Raw genomic sequence first — 21,134 nt, forward strand, 5'->3', positions numbered from 1 at the left:
TATTCTATGAAGTGTTTCGGTGAGAGCAGCCAAAATACATGAAGTGACAGAGACGTTTGTTGGTCCACTTAATTCTGACTGAAGTACTGAGAGCAACACTAATCGGTTAAAACTGTGATTCAGATGATAAAAGAGGACGTGCTCCTTCTTTTATCTCTTAGGAAGTCTTTCAGGACGTTTTGTGAATTTATGATAGAGCTCCTGCGGACGGAACACGGCCACAGAAAGTTCGTCAGAGCAGTTGAATGTTTTAAACGGAGCCAAAGAGTCCAAATGTCCAAACAGACTCTGTGTCCTTCACTTTATCCGAACATGTCGAACATCTGAATTATCTCCTGGTGTCCGACGATTCTGAAGAAGTTAAGAAAGCTCGCTTGCAGGAAATAGACGAAGCCGAGCGGACTGTAAACACAGCGCACATTAGAGTGAGCAGTTGTTTTTTCTTTTGTAAAGTAACTTGTAACTGTGTGTTTTAAGTGCTGCACAGATAAAATGTTTTATTATAATCTGTCTGTTGCTGCTTTTAGATGAATACATGCATTGAGTCTGAATAGTGGATTGGAGTCTGAGTGTGTTCACCTGATATTAAGTTATCATGATTTAATTACGGTGCGTTCTGCTGCCCTACATTAATAGGTACATTCTTCTTTTGTGCTTTACTTTGTGGCAGTTCCATGTTCACTTTAGTAAAAAAGATCTGTGTGTTTCTAACATAATTGAAGACATGATGGGCCCTTAAATAAAAGATTGCTCAGTTTTATTTTGAAAATCACCAACGAGATGCCACCGGAACTGATTGTACCCGCTGTGGCTAATATGCTAACTTTATCCGTGATGTACCAGCGGTCGGATGAATAGGCGTCACACTAAAGCGGAGAAGCAGAACCAGAGCCAGAAACAGAACCAGTGGATCTTGTGTGGATGGACTTGTTGAAGTGAACTTAAGGAGTTTTTCACCTCAGACTCCTGTTAGCAAAGAATGCTAAAGGACGTTAGCGTAGGGTGGTAGCAGGAAATAGACGGAGACGAAACTCGGCCACAGAGTGCTAGTCGGAAGAGCTTTGATAAAGACCAAAATATATTTTTCATCGATCCAAACCCGTCTGAAGAGACTCTGTGCAGTAGATGTGTGTTAGCATCTGAATTATCTCCCGGTGTCCTACGATGCTGATGGAGTTAGCTTAGCTTGCTACCAGGAACTAGACGGACCCGACAGGGCATATCAGAGGTACCAAAGGTTTTTTTCTGGAGGACAACTCGCCGTCTAAAGAAATGTCTAAAGGCCAAACACTGAGAGTTTTTATGAAGCAGCGACTAACTGCGGCTGCTGAAGAGATATTTGAGCTGTTTGAAAGAACGATAGCAGAGTACGAGGAGGAACTGTGTCGTTCACAAGAGGAGAACGAGCGACAACGGAAACTACTGGACGCTGTTCTCCAGCCTCAGGTCCAGTTACACAGAACAGGTCGGTTCTGTTTACTTCTTACTAAACTGAAACCAGGTGACACCCTCTGCCTCACTAAACCACTTAAAGGTCTTTAGTAGATTCATATCAGTGTCTTGCATTTCAGTTCAGACCTTCACTTCTGTCCCTGTGAAGAGTGAAGAAGATGATGAAGAGGATCCTCAGTCCTCACAGCTTCATCACATCAAACCTAAAGAGATCAGAGATGTAGAGTGTTTGAAAACAGAAGCTGATGGAGAGGACTGTGGAGGAGCAGAACCAGTCCAGGACTCAGATCCAGATAGACATTTACAGCCAAAGGAAATAGACGGACCCCGGCAGTTTAAGACGGAAGTCCAGTTCAACAGAGCAGGTTTGGGCATTTTGCTCCATTACAAACCTTGTTGGGACGAGTTTCTTTCTAAATGCATCACATGACATGTAACTAGTTACCTTTAAATAATATACTATATACTGTCTGTGTAGAGTGATACATTGCTTATTACACTTAATTTAACACGTGTGTTTGTATTTATTTATTTTTTTGTCTCCACAGACGTCCAGCAGCTGTTGGTGATCAAAGAAGAAGTGGAGTGGAGTTCCAGTCTGGACCAGGAGGATCCACCAGAGCTGCCACAGGAGGGACTCTGGACCCGTCAGGAGGGAGAGCAGCTTCGAGGGCTGGAGGACACCAGAGAACCTCAATCAGGTTCAAACATTCTGCAAATACATGAAGTATCTGTAAGTGATGTGGAATATACGACAGGAACAACATTAACAAACTCTTATGAATGTGCTACGAGCTTTGGGCACAGTGGCCGTCTGCAGAACCAAGTGGCACCATTTAGTTGCTCATTTTGTGGTAAAAGATACCCTCGGAAGAACTCGTTAAGGTCTCACATGAGGCTTCACGTAGAAGGGAAACGTTTCAGTTGCCCAGTTTGTCAAAAAGATTTTCAGTGGAAAAGAGATGTGGTGGCGCACATGAGAAGCCACACAGGAGAGAAACCGTTCAGTTGTTCAGTTTGTGGCATGAGATTCGCACGGAAGGAGGATCTGAATCGGCACTTGAGAGTCCACACGGGGGAGAGACCATTTAGCTGTTCAGTTTGTGGGAAAAGATTCGCAAGAAACGCACATCTGAAGCGACACTCAGCCATCCACGGGGTGAAAACATTTCCTTGAAGTCTTTGTGATAAAAGATTCACACAGTTTGCTTCTTTTAAACATTCAGTGTGTTGATGAGAGCAGAAGGAGGTGAACACTTGTCTAAACACTGATCAGTTCAGACCTGTGATACCGACTCCACAATCTGTCTTCTCATCAATGATCACGGTCATTTTAATTGTCTTTTTATTTGTGGGAACATTTAGTTGTTTTCCATCAACAGTTCTTTTTTAATAAACCATCTGTTTATTGATTTAAAATGTCATTATTTTGTCAGCACTACAGTCAGTATGTTGCTTGACTATATGTAACAAGCCGCTTCTCCCAATATCACTATGTATTTCAAATTTAATGGACTCTTCTTTTGCACAAATGCGGGGCTGAGCTTCATTAATGTTTGTCAGAGTCAACTACTAGTCATTAGTATAAATGAACTTATTTATACCCAAAGTCACAATCCCATCACCTCAGTGGGCTTCACATCGACCTTAGACTCTCGATTCTAGTAAAAATAGATTGAAGAAAACCTCAGGCAGAGCGTCAGAGGAGGAGACGGACAGATACAAGTTACTTATATAAAATATATATGACATGTTTGGATTCAGGAGAACGACTGACAAACTTTGTAAAAGTTGTTTAAGCTGTTCCATGTGTTGTTGGGCTGTTGATGTACTTATATGAACTGTTGGTGATGGTCAGCTGAAGTTCACTTTTGTTTCTGATTTCTTTTTATAAGTAAGACGTAATTATTTTTCATTTACTTGCTGATTGACCTCAGGTTGTATTGTTGATGTATTTTCTACTACTGTTTTCTTGTTGGTCCTTTTGTTCTTTGTTGCTACATTGTAAATGATTTATTGTTTGGGTACAAAAACACTGTATTTTATACTTTATATATATTTTTATATACCGGTATATCTGTGGTCTTGAAATGACATGAATGAATGAATGAATGAATTTTGTTCCAGTGTTACAGGAGCTACAGATCTTTTATTTAAGTTAAAGTGCTTTGATGAGAAATGGTAGAAAACAATCCAAAACAATAAACTGTTACATTAATCACCATCCTGAATTTCCTTCGTCTTCATCATTCTTTTGATTAAAGTGGATTGTAATGTGTTACTCAACAAGTTAGCTAGTGCGCACGCTTGAAGGGCCGGAAAACACAGAAGAGCCGGGAGAGAGGAGGTGGAAATGAAAGTAAAATTATCAAAAGCAGAGGGAAAAAGTTTAATATGGAAGTAAATGAATAATCTGTGGAATCACAATTGGAAGGAGGAAAAACAGAGACATTTATATTAATTACAAAGTGTAGTAGGAGAGGTAGGATGTTATGGAGGTGATAGAGCAGAACAAGTAATCATAAGCAGAATAAGAATAGGGCACAGTAAATTAAATAGCACACTGAAGATAATAGGGAAACATGTAACTGGTCGGTGTAACTGGGGAGAGGGAGACAGTGGAAGAAGGGAGGAGAATCATTTTTAGATTTCTTGTCTCAACTGGATTAATTAAAAGGATATAACAGAGGAGGAAATGAAAAAGAAGTAAAGTCCAGCAAATGGAGGTATATGCAACATTTAGGATGCTGACTGCCAATAAACAACAAATACGAAGAACTTTAAGTGTTTCCCCCCGGACTCATTTCTAGTTACCCAAGAATCCAAGCGTGACTTGCTGCTTCCAGGTCATTTTTTTTACACAAAGCCAAAGAGTCTAAATGTCCGAACAGACTCTGTGTCGTTCACTTGAACATGTCAAACAGCCGAATTATCTGCTGCTGTCATACGGAGCTAATGAAGCTAACTTGGCTTGCTAACCGGAAGTAGATGGAGCCGAGCGGACTGTAAACACAGCGCACATCAGAATGAGCAGACAGTTTTTAACGGAGTGTTTCTGGAGGAAAAGTTCGTGTGAGTCAGTGAAAATGTCTAAAGTCCAAACGCTGAGAGTTTTTATGAAGCAGCGACTAACTGCGGCTGCTGAAGAGATATTTGAGCTGTTTGAAAGAACGATAGCAGAGTACGAGGAGGAACTGTGTCGACAACGGAAACTACTGGACGCTGTTACCGAGCCTCAGGTCCAGTTACACAGAACAGGTCGGTTCTGTTTACTTGTTATTTTCACTTTACACGTTATTACTTCTTTATTGTCACATTCACAACAGACACAGTGAAGCTGGAGCTCTCGGTTCCACCAACACTGCTCAGACAACTTGTATGAAAAGAAAAGAAGTGAAAATGATTTAATACATAATGTCAAGACATCAATAGTGGAATATACATAAAAACATGTATAATACTGTGGTAGTAGTATTACATATAATGTGTGTTATTAACATTAACACAGCCTCTGCTCCTGGAGGTCTGTTCAGTGGACACACTGGTAAACCAAACTCCATTCAAAAAACAGCTGTTTTAAGGTCAGGCCTTAATTTTTCACAGTAAAACTGTAGTTACAACTTTACAAAGTGTCTGCATTTTAATTGTGCAGGTGTACAGTGGTGATAAAGGGACTGAAGTGTAAAGAGTGTGTTGGAGCCATTTTAATGATGACCAGGGTGGAGCTGTGTGGAATCAGGGTAGTTTACTTAAGTGTTGGCTTGTGGAACTTTTTCATAGTTGGGGCCAGTGAAAGGGTGTCACACCAAACTGGTCCTCCTTGTGGCAACTCAGATTCAGTTCCAGTCTGTGGCTGTGTATTGCATCCCCCTTGACTTTTTTTCGTTAAAAAGACAATATGCATCCAAAACATTTACCTCAAGTTTGATAAACACACAAACATTTTAGAAAAACACACAAGTGTTCCAAATAATTTTCAATACAGTTTTATTTAGCTGTCACAAACAGACATCATAGTGCTCGGTGATATGGGCTAAAAATGTAATCTCCGATTATTATTTTTTTCACACCAAACTCGATTATGATTTTAATAGATTTTTTTTGTTTCTCAAAAGCACTTTAGAAATCCTAAAGAAATTATTAAAAGCCTTGCATTTATTTTAATGCTTTTATTGTAAACAAAATTGCCGTGCAATTTTAAACAGCGCACCTTGAAACTCACTTGGAAAAAAATGTGTCCCTTTTTGATAAAATGCTTTTGTAAACATACATTTTTTTTGTGATCAATTTTTTATTTCATTTTATTTCATTAAAGCTCCATTCATCCAAACCCTTTACCCGCACCATTATCTTGGGGGTGACATTGATTATGGACGGTTACAAAAAAATAACAAATAAACAAAACAAAATAAAATACACAGCATCAGCAGTACATAGACACATTCATGAGGTTTGTTGTTTGTTTATTTATTTTCTCTTCTTTTTTTCCCCCTTCCCCTCCTCCCCCCCCCCCCCCCCCCCCCCCCTTCTCTCCTCCCTTTCCTCTTCACAGAGTATAGAATATAACCTCAGAACAACGCTTTGACTCTCTCAGATGCTGATTCTACATTCTGTATTGCTTCTGTCTTTGCCCTTTGAGCGCCAGCACTGGAGATTTCTAATGACAGGACTTCATAAAATGACAATTTCCACAGATACACATTTAGAACATGTGGTGGTTTCCATCTTTTTATCAACATTTTCTTTGCTGCAGTTAGACCTGCGAACAGTACTCTCTTCTTGTGAATTGTTAAATTCAGAAAAGTATCATCATTTAAAAGCAATATATGTGGTAGACAAGGTATGTTTGTCTGAATTAAACAAGAGAGAATGTTCGAAATGCTGAGCCAAAAGGAATAGACCCCAGGACATTCCCACATCATGTGAGGACACAAACATACATTTTACATGTCAGATTGCAGGTTTTTATGAAAACAGATCGGTTTCCATATTGGTATTGACAATGCGAGAACATAACTTTCATCAAACACTTCTGCATGCTGCACATTAAACATGACATGTTGTAGATGTTCAGGACATCAGCTTTCTGCTTCCTCTGGTTGGAGGCCCCATTTAGGCTTCGTAGCACAAACCTGTGGTCCAGAGTTTTCAGCATGTGGATGAACCTCCAGCTTTTCCACTGTATATACAGGCAGCATGTCTTTTTAATGATATGCAACATGACTGCATCCGTAACAGCTGTTCACCGGGACCCTTTTTTCTCACACAGGACACAATGATTAAATGATTCCGCTAATGTCGGCTGCTTTTTATTGGGTGTTTGTGGGCTGCCGCGCTCTTATCTAGTCGTGAACAACAAGTGTCCCACTGTGATACATGCGTCTGTTTGAGATGCTGAAATAAATGTGTCGGTCTGCTGTCTGTAGTTACAACAGCCATTAAACAAACTTTGCAGCAGACTGTGGTTTGTTCGAGGTCTGATGCTACAAAACTGAACTACTGATGAGACAGTGCCTTTATAGGAACAAACTCTTGGCTTTCTGCCATGTTGTTTGGTTGTTTCTCTGTGGAAAGTCAGTGCGGGAGTCCATGAGGAGCAGTGACGGAGCAAATTAAAGAGAAAATTGATTTTCATTTTTTTAAGAAAACCTAAACCACAAAACTTTAATTAATTTTACTGATTTATTGCCCAGCCCTGATACATCATCAAGAGGGAAGTGTTGTGTGTATGTACGTGTTTATTTTCCTGTAATACCTGGATGCCACAGTAGGTGGTGCTCTGTACTGTGTGGTGCAGGAAATTATTCAATTGAACAGCAGGTAATTACTTAGCAGGTGTGCTGCTGACTGGGGAAGCAAACAGTTTTTGACCTTCGTCTTCATTGTTACGTCTTACGTCGTCTTATTATTGCATTGTGACAAACGTGTGAGCATTTATTTTTGGTTTGCATTCAAGTTACAGAGTTAATGTAAGTGTGTGCACAGTTCACAGTCTCCCTGAAGAGTCCGGGTGAAAACCTTCAGGTGTGGCTGTTTTGGCCCCTCTGTGGTTGTCTGAGATAGATCAAGGATACAAGAGTAAAAAAACTAACTGTGATTTTAAAGTACTGGCCTACAGAATTTTTTTTGTTCAGACTATTCTCAGCCTCAACTACTTAGCCCTACTTTCTAACATGTTGGCAAAATGTCTCCACACATTTTGAGAAAGCAGCGGTGCTGGTAGTTGAAATGTTAACAGGAAATCTTTCTTCTCCACAGACGTCCAGAAGCTGTTGGAGAGTAAAGAAGAGGATCCTCCTGAGCAGCAGGAGAGGAGCACCAGTATGGACCAGGAGGACCCACCAGAGCTGCCACACATTAAAGAGGAACAGGAGGAACTCTGGACCCGCCAGGAGGGAGAGCAGCTTCCAGGACTGGAGGAGGCTGATATCAAGTTCACACTCAGTCCTGTCCCTGTGAAGAGTGAAGAAGATGAAGAGAAACCTCAGTCCTCACAGCTTCATCAGAGACAAACTGAACAGATGGAGACAGAAGCTGATGGAGAGGACTGTGGAGGACCAGAACCAGACAGGACCTTTAATTCAGTTAGTCATTTACAACCAGTTACTGATGATGAGACGTCACACTGCTGTGAACCTGAGACTGATCACAGCAGTGATTGGGAGACCAGGAAACATCAGGTCCATTCAGAGGAACAAGGTTCCAGCTGCTCAGTTTGTAAAAAAAAAATTCCAAGCAGATCTCAGGTTGTGAAGCACATGAGAACCCACAAGAGGGAGAAACGGTTCAGGTGCTCAGTTTGCGGTAAAATATTTTCACGAAGGGCACATGTGACTCAACACTTGGTTGTCCACACGAGCGAGAAACCATTCAGTTGTTCTCTCTGTGGTAAGAAATTCACACAAAAATCATCTTTGTACAAACACTTAAAACTTCATGCACAAGGAAAACTGTACACATGCTCAATTTGTCAATCAAGTGTCAGTTCCAGAGGCAGTTTGAAAAGACACATGAGCGTCCACAGTGAAGAGAAACAATTTAGTTGTTCAGTTTGTGGTAAAGGATTTAGAGCCAAGCGCTATGTAAAATCACACATGACTGTTCACACAGAGGACAAACACTTCTGTTGTTCAGTTTGTGGCAAGAGATTCGCACGAAAGCAGGATCTGAATCAGCACTCGAAAGTCCACATGGGGGAGAAACCATTTAGCTGTTCAGTGTGTAGGAAAGGATTCGCAAGAAACGCACATCTGAAGCGACACTCGACCGTCCACGGGGTGAAAACATTTCCTTGAAGCCTTTGTGATAAAAGATTCACTCAGTTTGCTTCTTTTAAGCATTCGGTGTGTTGATGAGAGCAGCAGAAGGAAGTGGGCTTCACATCGGCCTTAGACGCTCGATAATGGTAAAAATAGATGGAAGAAAACTTCAGACAGAGCGTCAGAGGAGGAGACGGACAGATACAAATTACTTATATAAAATATATATATGACGTGTTTGGATTCAGGAGGACGACTGACAAACTTTGTAAAAGTTGTTTAAGCTGTTCCATGTGTTGTTGGGCTGTTGATGTACTTACATGTACTGTTCGTGATGGTCAGCTGAAGTTCACTTTTGTTTCTGATTTCTTTTTATAAGTAAGAAGTAATTATATTTCATTTACTTGAAGATTGACCTCAAGTTGTATCGTTGATGTATTTTCTACTATTGGTTTCTTGTTGGTCCTTTTGTTCTTTGTTGTCACGATGTAAAATTGTATTATTTATTGATTAGGTATAAAAACAGTGTATTTTTACTTTATATACGTAATGTAGTTTTTCCTGTGGTCTCGCAATGAATGAATGATGTTTCAGTGTTACACGAGCTACAGATCTTTTACTTAAGTTAAAGTGTTTTGCTGAGAAATGGTAGAAAACAATCTAAAACAATAAACTGTTACATAAATCACTATCCTGAATTTCCTTCACCTTTTATCAAGATTCTTTTGAGTAAAGCAGATTGTTATGTGTTACTTGTCATGACTGTATTAATATATTACTAAAATATTAGTGATGCATTCTCCTGAGCCAGGTGAGCCACGCTGACACCATGTTGAGATCAGCAGTAAATTATTCTCTGTTATCACGTTGAAGGATTGTTGATCTCTTCCTCATGTGAACTCTCATCATTGTTTGTAATCTGACCAATGAATGAGGTTCTTCTGAGCTCAGAGGACACAAAACTTAGAGAGGAACAAGATTACTGATTGATTTAAAGCTTACAGGACTGTGTTTTCATCAGAGACTGAAAAATAACTTGTGTCACTGTCAGAATTTGAATCATGAGTTTCAAAAACATTTGGAAAGTCTTGAAGAGCCACAAAATTAAACTGTTTTATCCTCAGTCAAGTTAGCCAGTTGCTAAACCGGAAGTTAGCCTGCTCGCTGGGCGGAAGTGGCGAGTGCGCACGCTCTAAGGGCCGGAAAACACGGAAGATCTGGCAATTTTGGTCATTAAAACGCTGCTGAGCTGCTTTCATATGAATGAACACGCTGTGTCCAGATGTGATATAACGTCCTTTGTTTATCACGTACGTCACATACAATCACAGTGAACCACCGGAAACTGTTACATATTGATCAACTCCGTTGAAACTTTACGTGTTTCCCCCCGGACTCATTTCCGGTTTCCCAGGAACCCAAAAGGAAGTTAGCATGGCTTGCTGCTTTTAGGACAATGACAGAGGAAGTTCGTCAGAACAGCTGACAGTTGCGTCCAAATGTCCAAACAGACTCTGTGTCGCTCACTTCATTTGAACATCTGAAATATCTCCTGGTGTCCGACGAGCCCGAAGAAGTTAAGAAACTAAGTTAGCTAGATTGCAGGAAGTAGACGGAGCCGAGCGGACTGTAAACACAGTGCACATCAGAGTGAGCAGACAGTTTTTAACGGAGTGTTTCTGGAGGAAAAGTTCGTGTGAGTCAGTGAAAATGTCTAAAGTCCAAACACTGAGAGTTTTTATGAAGCAGCGACTAACTGCGGCTGCTGAAGAGATATTTGAGCTGTTTGAAAGAACGATAGCAGAGTACGAGGAGGAACTGTGTCGACAACGGAAACTACTGGACGCTGTTCTCCAGCCTCAGGTCCAGTTACACAGAACAGGTCGGTTCTGTTTACTTGTTATTCCCACTTTACACAGGTAAACCAAACTCCATTCAAAACACTGCTGTTTTAAGGTCAGGCCTTATTTTTTTCAGAGTAAAACTGTAGTTAGATTTACATTTACCTCAAGTTTGATAATCACACAAACATTTTAGAAAAACACACAAATGTTCCAAATAATTTTTCAATACAGTTTTATTTAGCTGTCACCAAACAGACATCATAGTGCTCGGTGATATGGACTAAAAATTGAATCTCCGATATTTTCACACCAAACTCAATTCATGATTTTAATTGATTTTTTTTCTTTCTCAAAAGCAAACTTACAAATGACAAAGAAATCATTAAGACCATTGCTTTTATTTAATGCTTTAATTGTAAACAAAATTGCCCTTCCATTTGAAACAGTGCACCTTGAAACTCACTTGGAAAAAAATGTGTCCCTTTTTGATAAAATGCTTTTGTAAACATACAGTTTACACGTCAGATTGCAGGTTTTTATAAAAACAGATCAGTTTCCATATTGGTATTGATAAAGTGTGAACATAACTTTCATCAAAAGGTGCCTTTTGTTTGCAAAAAGTATTTTGTATCCCTGCAGATATGTAAACTAAATTAAACATCTGCATGCTGCACAGTAAACATGACATGTTGTAGATGTTCAGGACATCAGCTTTCTGCTTCCTCTGGTTCGAGGCCCCATTTAGGCTTCGTAGCACAAACCTGTGGTCCAGAGTTTTCAGCATGTGGATGAACCTCCGGCTTTTCCACTGTATATACACGCAGCATGTCTTTTTAATGATATGCAACATGACTGCATCCGTAACAGCTGTTCACCGGGACCCTTTTTTCTCACACAGGACACAATGATTAAATGATTCCGCTAATGTCGGCTGCTTTTTATTGGGTGTTTGTGGGCTGCCGCGCTCTTATCTAGTCGTGAACAACAAGTGTCCCACTGTGATACATGCGTCTGTTTGAGATGCTGAAATAAATGTGTCGGTCTGCTGTCTGTAGTTACAACAGCCATTAAACAAACTTTGCAGCGGAAAACCTAAACCACAAACTCAAATTAATTTTACTGATTTATTGCCCAGCCCTGATACATCATCAAGAGGGAAGTGTTGTGTGTATGTTTGTGTTTATTTTCCTGTAATACCTGGATGCCACAGTAGGTGGTGCTCTGTACTGTGTGGTGCAGGAAATTATTCAATTGAACAGCAGGTAATTACTTAACAGGTGTGCTGCTGACTGGGGAAGCACACAGTTTTTAACCATTGTCTTCCTTGTCGTCTTCTTATTATTGCATTGTGGCAAACGTGTGAGCCTTTATTTTGATTTGCATTCAAGTTACAGAGTTAATGTAAGTGTGTGCACAGTTCACTGTCTCCCTGAAGAGTCCGGGTGAAAACCTTCAGGTGTGGCTGTTTTGGCCCCTCTGTGGTTGTCTGAGATAGATCAAGGATACAAGAGTAAAAAAACTAACTGTGATTTTAAAGTACTGGCCTACAGAATTTTTTTTGTTCAGACTATTCTCAGCCTCAACTATTTAGCCCTACTTTCTAACATGTTGGCAAAATGTCTCCACACATTTTGAGAAAGTAGCGGTGCTGATGGTTGAAATGTTAACAGGAAATCTTTCTTCTCCACAGACGTCCAGCAGCTGTTGGAGAGTGAAGAAGAGGCTCCTCATGAGCAGCAGGAGAGGAGCACCAGTCTGGACCAGGAGGACCCACCAGAGCTGCCACACATTAAAGAGGAACAGGAGGAACTCTGGACCCGTCAGGAGGGAGAGGAGCTTCCAGGGCTGGACGAGGCTGATATCAAGTTCACATTTACTCCTGTCACTGTGAAGAGTGAACATGATCAAGAGGAACCTCAGTCCTCACAGCTTCATCAGAGACAGACTGAACAGAAGGAGACAGAAGCTGATGGAGAGGACTGTGGAGGACCAGAACCAGGCAGGACCTTTAATTCAGTTAGTCATTTACAACCAGTTACTGATGATGGGACATCACACTGCTCTGAACCTGAGATTGCTGACAAGGCCTCTGAACCTGAGACTGATCACAGCAGTGATTGGGAGCCCAGGAAACCTCAGGTCCATTCAGAGGAACAAGGTTCCAGCTGCTCAGTTTGTAAAAAAACATTTCCAAGCAGATCTCAGGTTGTGAAACATATAAGAACCCACAAGAGGGAGAAACAGTTCAGGTGCTCAGTTTGCAGTAAAATATTTTCAAGAAGGGTACATGTGACTCAACACTTGGTTGTCCACACAGGGGAGAAACCATTCAGTTGTTCTCTCTGTGGTACGAAATTCACACAAAAGTCGTCTTTGAACAAACACTTAAAACTTCATGCACGAGGAAAACCGTACACATGCAACATTTGTCAATCAAATTTCAGTCTCAGAAGGCATCTGAAAACACACATAAGCATCCACAGTGGAGAGAAACCATTCGGTTGTTCAGTTTGTGGCGAGAGATTTGCACGAAAGCAGAATCTGAATCGGCACTCGAAAGTCCATACTAGGGGAGAATCCATTTAGCTGTTCAGTGTGTAGGAAAGGATTCGCAAGAAATGCACATTTGGTGCGACACTCGACCGTCCACGGGTGAAAACATTTCCTTGAAGCCTTTGTGATAAAAGATTCACTCAGTTTGATTCTCTTAAACATTCAATGTGTTGATGAGAGCAGCAGAAGTAAGTGGGCTTCACATCAGCCTTAGACTCTCGATTTTAGTAAAAATAGATGGAAGAAAACCTCAGACAGAGCCTCAGAGGAGGAGACAAACAGATACAAGTTACTTATATAAAATATATATATGACGTGTTTGGATTCAAAAGGACTACTGACAGTTTGTAACAGTTGTTTAAGCTGTTCCATGTGTTGTTGGGCTGTTGATATACTTGCATGTACTCTTCGTGATGGTCAGCTGAAGTTCACTTTTGTTTCCGATTTCTTTTTAAAAGTAAGAAGTAATTATATCTCATTTACTTGCAGATTGACTGTAAACACAGCGCACATCAGAGTGAGCAGACAGTTTTTAACGGAGTGTTTCTGGAGGGAAAGTTTGTGTGAGTCAGTGAAAATGTGTAAAGTCCAAACGCTGAGAGTTTTTATGAAGCAGCGACTAACTGCGGCTGCTGAAGAGATATTTGAGCTGTTTGAAACAACGATAGCAGAGTACGAGGAGGAACTGTGTCGACAACGGAAACTACTGGACGCTGTTCTCCAGCCTCAGGTCCAGTTACACAGAACAGGTCGGTTCTGTTTACTTCTTATTCTCACTTTATATTTTACACAGGTAAACCAAACTCCATTTAAAAAAAAAACTGCTGTTTTAAGGTCAGGCCTTATTTTTTCACTGTAGAACTGTAGTTACATTTACATTTACCTCAAGTTTGATAAACACACAAACATTTTAGAAAAACACACAAATGTTCCAAATAATTTTCAATACAGTTTTATTTAGCTGTCACAAAACAGACATCATAGTGCTCGGTGATATGGACTAAAAATGTAATCTCCACACATTTTAGAAAGTAGTGCTGCTGATGGTTGAAATGTTAACAGGAAATCTTTCTTCTCCACAGACGTCCAGAAGCTGTTGGAGAGTACAGAAGAGGATCCTCCTGAGCAGCAGGAGAGGAGCTCCAGTCCGGACCAGGAGGACCCACCAGAGCTGCCACACATTAAAGAGGAACAGGAGGAACTCTGGACCCGTCAGGAGGGAGAGCAGCTTCCAGGGCTGGAGGAGGCTGATATCAAGTTCACATTCACTCCTGTCACTGTGAAGAGTGAAGAAGATGATGAAGAGGAACCTCAGTCCTCACAGCTTCATCAAAGACAGACTGAACAGATGGAGACAGAAACTGATGGAGATGACTGTGGAGGACCAGAACCAGACAGGAACTTTAATTCAGTTAGTCATTTACAACCAGTTACTGATGATGAGACGTCACACTGCTGTGAACCTGAGACTGATGACAGCAGTGATTGGGAGACCAGGAAACCTCAGGTCCATTCAGAGCAACAAGGTTCCAGCTGCTCAGTTTGCAAAAAACCCTTTCCAAGCAGATCTCAGGTTGTGAAACATATGGGAACCCACAAGAAGGAGAAACGATTCAGGTGCTCAGTTTGCGGTCGAAGATTTTTACAAAGGGGACATGTGACTCGACACTTGGTTGTCCACACGGGGGAGAAACCATTCAGTTGTTCTGTCTGTGGTAAGAAATTCACACAGAAGCCATATTTCAATGTACACTTAAAACTTCATGCACAAGGAAAACTGTACACGTGCTCAATTTGTCAATCAAGTGTCAGTTCCAAAGGCAGTTTGAAAAGACACATGAGCGTCCACAGTGAAGAGAAACAATTTAGTTGTTCAGTTTGTGGTAAAGGATTTAGAGCCAAGCGCTATGTAAAATCACACATGACTGTTCACACAGAGGACAAACTCTTCTGTTGTTCAGTTTGTGGCAAGAGATTCGCACGAAAGCAGGATCTGAATCAGCACTCGAAAGTCCACATGGGGGAGAAACCATTTAGCTGTTCAGTGTGTAGGAAAGGATTCGCAAGAAACACACATCTGAAGCGACACTCGACCGTCCACGGGGTGAAAACATTTCCTTGAAGCATTTGTGATAAAAGATTCACTCAGTTTGCTTCTTTTAAGCATTCGGTGTGTTGATGAGAGCAGCAGAAGGAAGTGGGCTTCACATCGGCCTTAGACGCTCGATTCTTGTAAAAATAGATGGAAGAAAACCTCAGACAGAGCGTCAGAGGATGAGACGGACAGATACAAGTTACTTATATAAAATATATATATATGACGTGTTTGGATTCAGGAGGACGACTGACAAACTTTGTAAAAGTTGTTTAAGCTGTTCCATGTGTTGTTGGGCTGTTGATGTACTTACATGTACTGTTCGTGATGGTCAGCTGAAGTTCACTTTTGTTTCTGATTTCTTTTTATAAGTAAGAAGTAATTATATTTCATTTACTTGCAGATTGACCTCAAGTTGTATCGTTGATGTATTTTCTACTATTTGTTTCTTGTTGGTCCTTTTGTTCTTTGTTGTCACGATGTAAAATTTTATTATTTATTGATTAGGTATAAAAACACTGTATTTTTACTTTATATACTTATTATTTTTTTCCTGTGGTCTCGCAATGAATAAGTGATGTTTCAGTGTTACAGGAGCTACAGATCTTTTACTTAAGTTAAAGTGTTTTGCTGAGAAATGGTAGAAAAAAATCTAAAACAATAAACTGTTACATAAATCACCATCCTGAATTTCCTTCATCTTGTATCAAGATTCTTTTGAATAAAGCGGATTGTAATGTGTTACTTGACATAACTGTATTAATATATTACTGAAATATGATCAGTGATGCCTGTCCTGAGCCAGGTGAGCCACGCTGACACCATGTTGAGATCAGCAGTAACTTATTCTCTGTTATCACGTTGAAGGATTGTTGATCTCTTCCTGATGTGAACTCTCATCATTGTTTGTAATCTGACCAATGAATGAGGTTCTTCTGAGCTCAGAGGACACAAAATTTAGAGAGGAACAAGATTACTGATTCATTTAAAGCTTACAGGACTGTTTTTTCATCAGAGTCTGAAAAATGACTCGTGTCACAGTCAGAATTTGAATCATGAGTTTCAAAAACATTTGGAAAGTCTTGAAGAGCCACAAGATTAAACTGTTTTATCCTCACTCAAGTTAGCCAGTTGCTAAACCGGAAGTTAGCCTGCTCGCTGGGCGGAAGTGGCGAGTGCGCACGCTCTAAGGGCCGGAAAACACAGAAGATCCGGCAATTTTGGTCATTAAAACGCTGCTGAGCTGCTTTCATATGAATGAACACGCTGTGTCCAGATGTGATATAACGTCCTTTGTTTATCACGTACGTCACATACAATCACAGTGAACCACCGGAAACTGTTACATATTGATAAACTCCGTTGAAACTTTACCTGTTTCCCCCCGGACTCATTTCCGGTTTCCCAGGAATCCAAAAGGAAGTTAGCATGGCTTGCTGCTTTTAGGACAATGACAGAGGAAGTTCGTCAGAGCAGCTGACAGTTGCGTCCAAATGTCCGAACAGACTCTGTGTCGCTCACTTCATTTGAACATCTGAATTATCTCCTGGTGTCCGACGAGCCCGAAGAAGTTAAGAAACTAAGTTAGCTAGATTGCAGGAAGTAGACGGAGCCGAGCGGACTGTAAACACAGTGCACATAAGAGTGAGCAGACAGTTTTTAACGGAGTGTCAGTGAAAATGTCTAAAGTCCAAACGCTGAGAGTTTTTATGAAGCAGCGACTAACTGCGGCTGCTGAAGAGATATTTGAGCTGTTTGAAAGAACGATAGCAGAGTACGAGGAGGAACTGTGTCGACAACGGAAACTACTGGACGCTGTTCTCCAGCCTCAGGTCCAGTTACACAGAACAGGTCGGTTCTGTTTACTTCTTATTCCCACTTTACACAGGTAAACCAAACTCCATTCAAAACACTGCTGTTTTAAGGTCAGGAATTATTTTTTTCAGAGTAAAACTGTAGTTACATTTACATTTACCTCAAGTTTGATAAACACACAAACATTTTAGAAAAACACACAAATGTTCCAAATAATTTTTCAATACAGTTTTATTTAGCTGTCACCAAACAGACATCATAGTGCTCGGTGATATGGACTAAAAATTGAATCTCAGATATTTTCACACCAAACTCAATTCATGATTTTAATCGATTTTCTTTTCTTTCTCAAAAGCAAACTTACAAATGACAAAGAAATCATTAAAACCATTGCTTTTATTTAATGCTTTAATTGTAAACAAAATTGCCCTTCCATTTGAAACAGTGCACCTTGAAACTCACTTGGAAAAAAATGTGTCCCTTTTTGATAAAATGCTTTTGTGAACATACAGTTTACACGTCAGATTGCAGGTTTTTATAAAAACAGATCAGTTTCCATATTGGTATTGATAAAGTGTGAACATAACTTTCATCAAAAGGTGCCTTTTGTTTGCAAAAAGTATTTTGTATCCCTGCAGATATGTAAACTAAATTAAACATCTGCATGCTGCACAGTAAACATGACATGTTGTAGATGTTCAGGACATCAGCTTTCTGCTTCCTCTGGTTGGAGGCCCCATTTAGGCTTCGTAGCACAAACCTGTGGTCCAGAGTTTTCAGCATGTGGATGAACCTCCGGCTTTTCCACTGTATATACACGCAGCATGTCTTTTTAATGATATGCAATGTGACTGCATCCGTAACAGCTGTTCACTGGGACCCTTTTTTCTCACACAGGACACAATGATTAAATGATTCCGCTAATGTCGGCTGCTTTTTATTGGGTGTTTGTGGGCTGCCGCGCTCTTATCTAGTCGTGAACAACAAGTGTCCCACTGTGATACATGCGTCTGTTTGAGATGCTGAAATAAATGTGTCGGTCTGCTGTCTGTAGTTACAACAGCCATTAAACAAACTTTGCAGCAGACTGTGGTTTGTTCGAGGTCTGATGCTACAAAACTGAACTACTGATGAGACAGTGCCTTTATAGGAACAAACTCTTGGCTTTCTGCCATGTTGTTTGGTTGTTTCTCTGTGGAAAGTCAGTGCGGGAGTCCATGAGGAGCAGCGACGGAGCAAATTAAAGACAAAATCGATTTTCATATTTTTAAGAAAACCTAAACCACAAACTCAAATTAATTTTACTGATTTATTGCCCAGCCCTGATACATCATCAAGAGGGAAGTGTTGTGTGTTTTTGTGTTTATTTTTTGTGTAATACCTGGATGCCACAGTAGGTGATGCTCTGTACTGTGTGGTGCAGGAAATTATTCAATTGAACAGCAGGTAATTACTTAGCAGGTGTGCTGCTGACTGGGGAAGCACACAGTTTTTGACCGTTGTCTTCCTTGTCGTCGTCTTATTATTGCATTGTGGCAAACGTGTGAGCCTTTATTTTGATTTGCATTCAAGTTACAGAGTTAATGTAAGTGTGTGCACAGTTCACTGTCTCCCTGAAGAGTCCGGGTGAAAACCTTCAGGTGTGGCTGTTTTGGCCCCTCTGTGGTTGTCTGAGCTGGATACAAGAGTAAAAAAACTCCCTGTGATTTTAAAGTACTGGCCTACAAACTTTTTCTACTCATACTATTCTAAGTCTCAACTACTGACAGAAGTGAATTGTAAAGGTTTTATATAATTACCATGAAATTTCCTCACTCACTCTAAATGCACTATAACCATAGTTTTGTTGGGCAAGAAATATGATTCTTTCAGGACAGTATGTCTACAAAAAATAGGAGGTCATTTGTGTTTTGTGCAGCCGTTAAAATCTGGATATTGATAGTGATGATTGCTCTGAATAAGCAATCTTTTCATGATCTCTGCAACCTAGATACTCAAAGCTACTGTAGATGTGTCTACAGAACAGATGTCTGACGAACCAAACCGCATAAGGAGGCCTTCAACATATCTATGTTTACAGACTAAGTGTCTCTGACCTGTTTTACCTGTTAGTCCTCTGGCCAAAGGGAAGAGACTCTGCGTCACACTCCTTGCTATGTTATTAAACAAATGTAGGAAGTTGGTGGTGCGACAGACTTTCTCCTCATTGTCTGCAGATTGATGTGGCGGCCATGCACATCACGGTCAGCAGCAGCACACATGTTGACTAACATTGCTCATAGACTAGGCCAACATCCGCTAACGTAACTCTATATAAGCTGTATGAAAACTGTTATAGAAAGCCATGATAACACCAAGGCTCAGGCTGCTTAGAAACAAACTTTACAGCATCAACGTACTTACTGGTTACTGAGTTGTGATTAAAGTTTACAAAATGTGACTTATTTTCAATTTAATTAAACTTGTGTGCTTTGGCACCCAAGCTGCACTGTGTCTTCTTTTGCTTCTTGCGCTGACTTTCCGTCAGACTGCTCACCTTTCAGCACATTACTGCCCCCACAGGTGGAGATTTAAATGGCACAGCACATTACACAGCTTCTAATGACGTACATTACTGACCAAACAAACAGAGGCATCCTGAACTGTGATGCAGACGGACTGTGTAGAACTGAACTCAACTTACCGCTTAGTTCATGTCAGGGATTTACTTGAAATAATTCATGTTGAGACTTCTATTAAATTTGTTTGACCTTCTAAAATCCTAACGCTGTGCTCTGCAAGTTAAAATGTGCAAGTTACAGCTTGTAATGGTTTTGGTTTGTTGCACATCTTTGATGAACGTTGCCAAGTTTCCTCAGTGTCTCTCAGATGTTCAGGACAAACTTCAACCGGAATAACAGCTTGCAAACAAGCAATAATACAAACAGTATTCATAGATGTTGAAGTAGTCTGAAGTTAAAGTGACATTAAGTGTTTGTTCAGTGAGAGGCATGGCTCAATGCAAAATACGTCGTTCAAGATCATCAATAATTAATGAGAAGAAATATTTTTAGTTTCATCTGTTTTTCTCGCTGTGTCAACCGGCCCTACTTTTTTAACATGTCGTGCAAAATTTCTCCACACATTTCAGAAAGTAGCAGTGCTGGTGGTTGAAATGTTAACAGGAAAACTTTCTTCTCCACAGACGTCCAGCAGCTGTTGGAGAGTAAAGAAGAGGATCCTCCTGAGCAGCAGGAGAGGAGCTCCAGTCTGGACCAGGAGGACCCACCAGAGCTGCAACACATTAAAGAGGACCAGGAGGAACTCTGGACCCGTCAGGAGGGAGAGCAGCTTCCAGGACTGGAGGAGGCTGATATCAAGTTCACACTCACTCCTGTCACTGTGAAGAGTGGAGAAGATGATGAAGAGAAACCTCAGTCCTCACAGCTTCATCAAAGACAGACTGAACAGATGGAGACAGAAGCTGATGGAGAGGACTGTGGAGGACCAGAACCAGACAGGACATTTAATTCAGTTAGTCATTTACAACCAGTTACTGATGATGGGACGTCACACTGCTCTGAACCCGAGATTGCTGATAACGCCTCTAAACCTGAGACTGATCACAGCAGTGATTGGGAGACCAGGAAACCTCAGGTCCATTCAGAGGAACAAGGTTCCAGCTGCTCAGTTCACAAAAAACCCTTTCCAAGCAGATCTCAGGTTGTGAAACATATGAGAACCCACAAGAGGGAGAAACGATTCAGGTGCTCAGTTTGCGGTAGAAGATTTTTACAAAGGGGACATGTGACTCGACACTTGGTTGTCCACACAGGGGAGAAACCATTCAGTTGTTCAGTTTGTGGCATGACATTTGCACGAAAAGAGCATCTGAATCGGCACTCGAAAGTTCACATGGGGGAGAAACCATTCAGTTGTTCTCTCTGTGGTACGAAATTCACACAAAAGTCGTCTTTGATTCACACTTAAAACTTCGTGCACGAGGAAAACCGTATACATGCTCAATTTGTCAGTCAAGTTTCTGTTTCAGAAGCAATCTGAAAACACACATCAGCATCCACAGTGGAGAGAAACCATTCAGTTGTTCAGTTTGTGGCAAGGGATTTGCACGAAAGC

At 40.7% G+C, this 21,134-nt stretch overlaps 4 protein-coding genes across 5 annotated transcripts in view; all 4 read left to right on the top strand.

The window, feature by feature from the left end:
- LOC115578282 (zinc finger protein 287-like) overlaps positions 1 to 3,683 on the top strand; it is a 33,317-nt gene extending 29,634 nt beyond the window's left edge. Inside the window, exons 2-4 of the mRNA XM_030411178.1 lie at positions 1,298 to 1,465; positions 1,572 to 1,817; positions 2,001 to 3,683. Coding sequence (XP_030267038.1) covers positions 1,298 to 1,465; positions 1,572 to 1,817; positions 2,001 to 2,629 — 1,043 coding nt within the window. The 3' untranslated portion in view covers positions 2,630 to 3,683. The remainder of the gene's footprint in view (positions 1 to 1,297; positions 1,466 to 1,571; positions 1,818 to 2,000) is intronic.
- Positions 286 to 15,886, top strand: LOC115578268 (zinc finger protein OZF-like). Of its 2 annotated transcripts, XM_030411151.1 has the most exons (3): positions 286 to 419; positions 13,620 to 13,857; positions 14,191 to 15,886. In XM_030411151.1, the coding sequence occupies exons 2-3, from the start codon at positions 13,686 to 13,688 to the stop codon at positions 15,228 to 15,230; spliced, it is 1,212 nt and encodes a 403-aa protein (XP_030267011.1). In that variant the 5' UTR covers positions 286 to 419; positions 13,620 to 13,685; the 3' UTR covers positions 15,231 to 15,886. The 2 variants fall into 2 exon arrangements, with proteins under 2 accessions (XP_030267011.1, XP_030267010.1); XM_030411150.1 differs by lacking the exon at positions 286 to 419 and having other exon boundaries at positions 13,165 to 13,857.
- LOC115578275 (zinc finger protein OZF-like) lies at positions 4,274 to 9,400 on the top strand. Its single transcript, XM_030411169.1, has 2 exons — positions 4,274 to 4,710; positions 7,711 to 9,400. The coding sequence occupies exons 1-2, from the start codon at positions 4,479 to 4,481 to the stop codon at positions 8,745 to 8,747; spliced, it is 1,269 nt and encodes a 422-aa protein (XP_030267029.1). The 5' UTR covers positions 4,274 to 4,478; the 3' UTR covers positions 8,748 to 9,400.
- Positions 10,161 to 20,987, top strand: LOC115578255 (zinc finger protein 260-like). The gene is made up of 3 exons (XM_030411110.1): positions 10,161 to 10,421; positions 16,883 to 17,054; positions 20,203 to 20,987. Exons 2-3 carry the CDS (start codon positions 16,883 to 16,885, stop codon positions 20,985 to 20,987), a joined length of 957 nt encoding a protein of 318 aa, XP_030266970.1. The 5' UTR covers positions 10,161 to 10,421.
- Positions 20,988 to 21,134: the final 147 nt, after the last annotated feature.

The sequence above is a fragment of the Sparus aurata genome, unplaced genomic scaffold, assembly GCF_900880675.1.
Source record: "Sparus aurata unplaced genomic scaffold, fSpaAur1.1, whole genome shotgun sequence".
Taxonomy (NCBI): domain Eukaryota; kingdom Metazoa; phylum Chordata; class Actinopteri; order Spariformes; family Sparidae; genus Sparus; species Sparus aurata.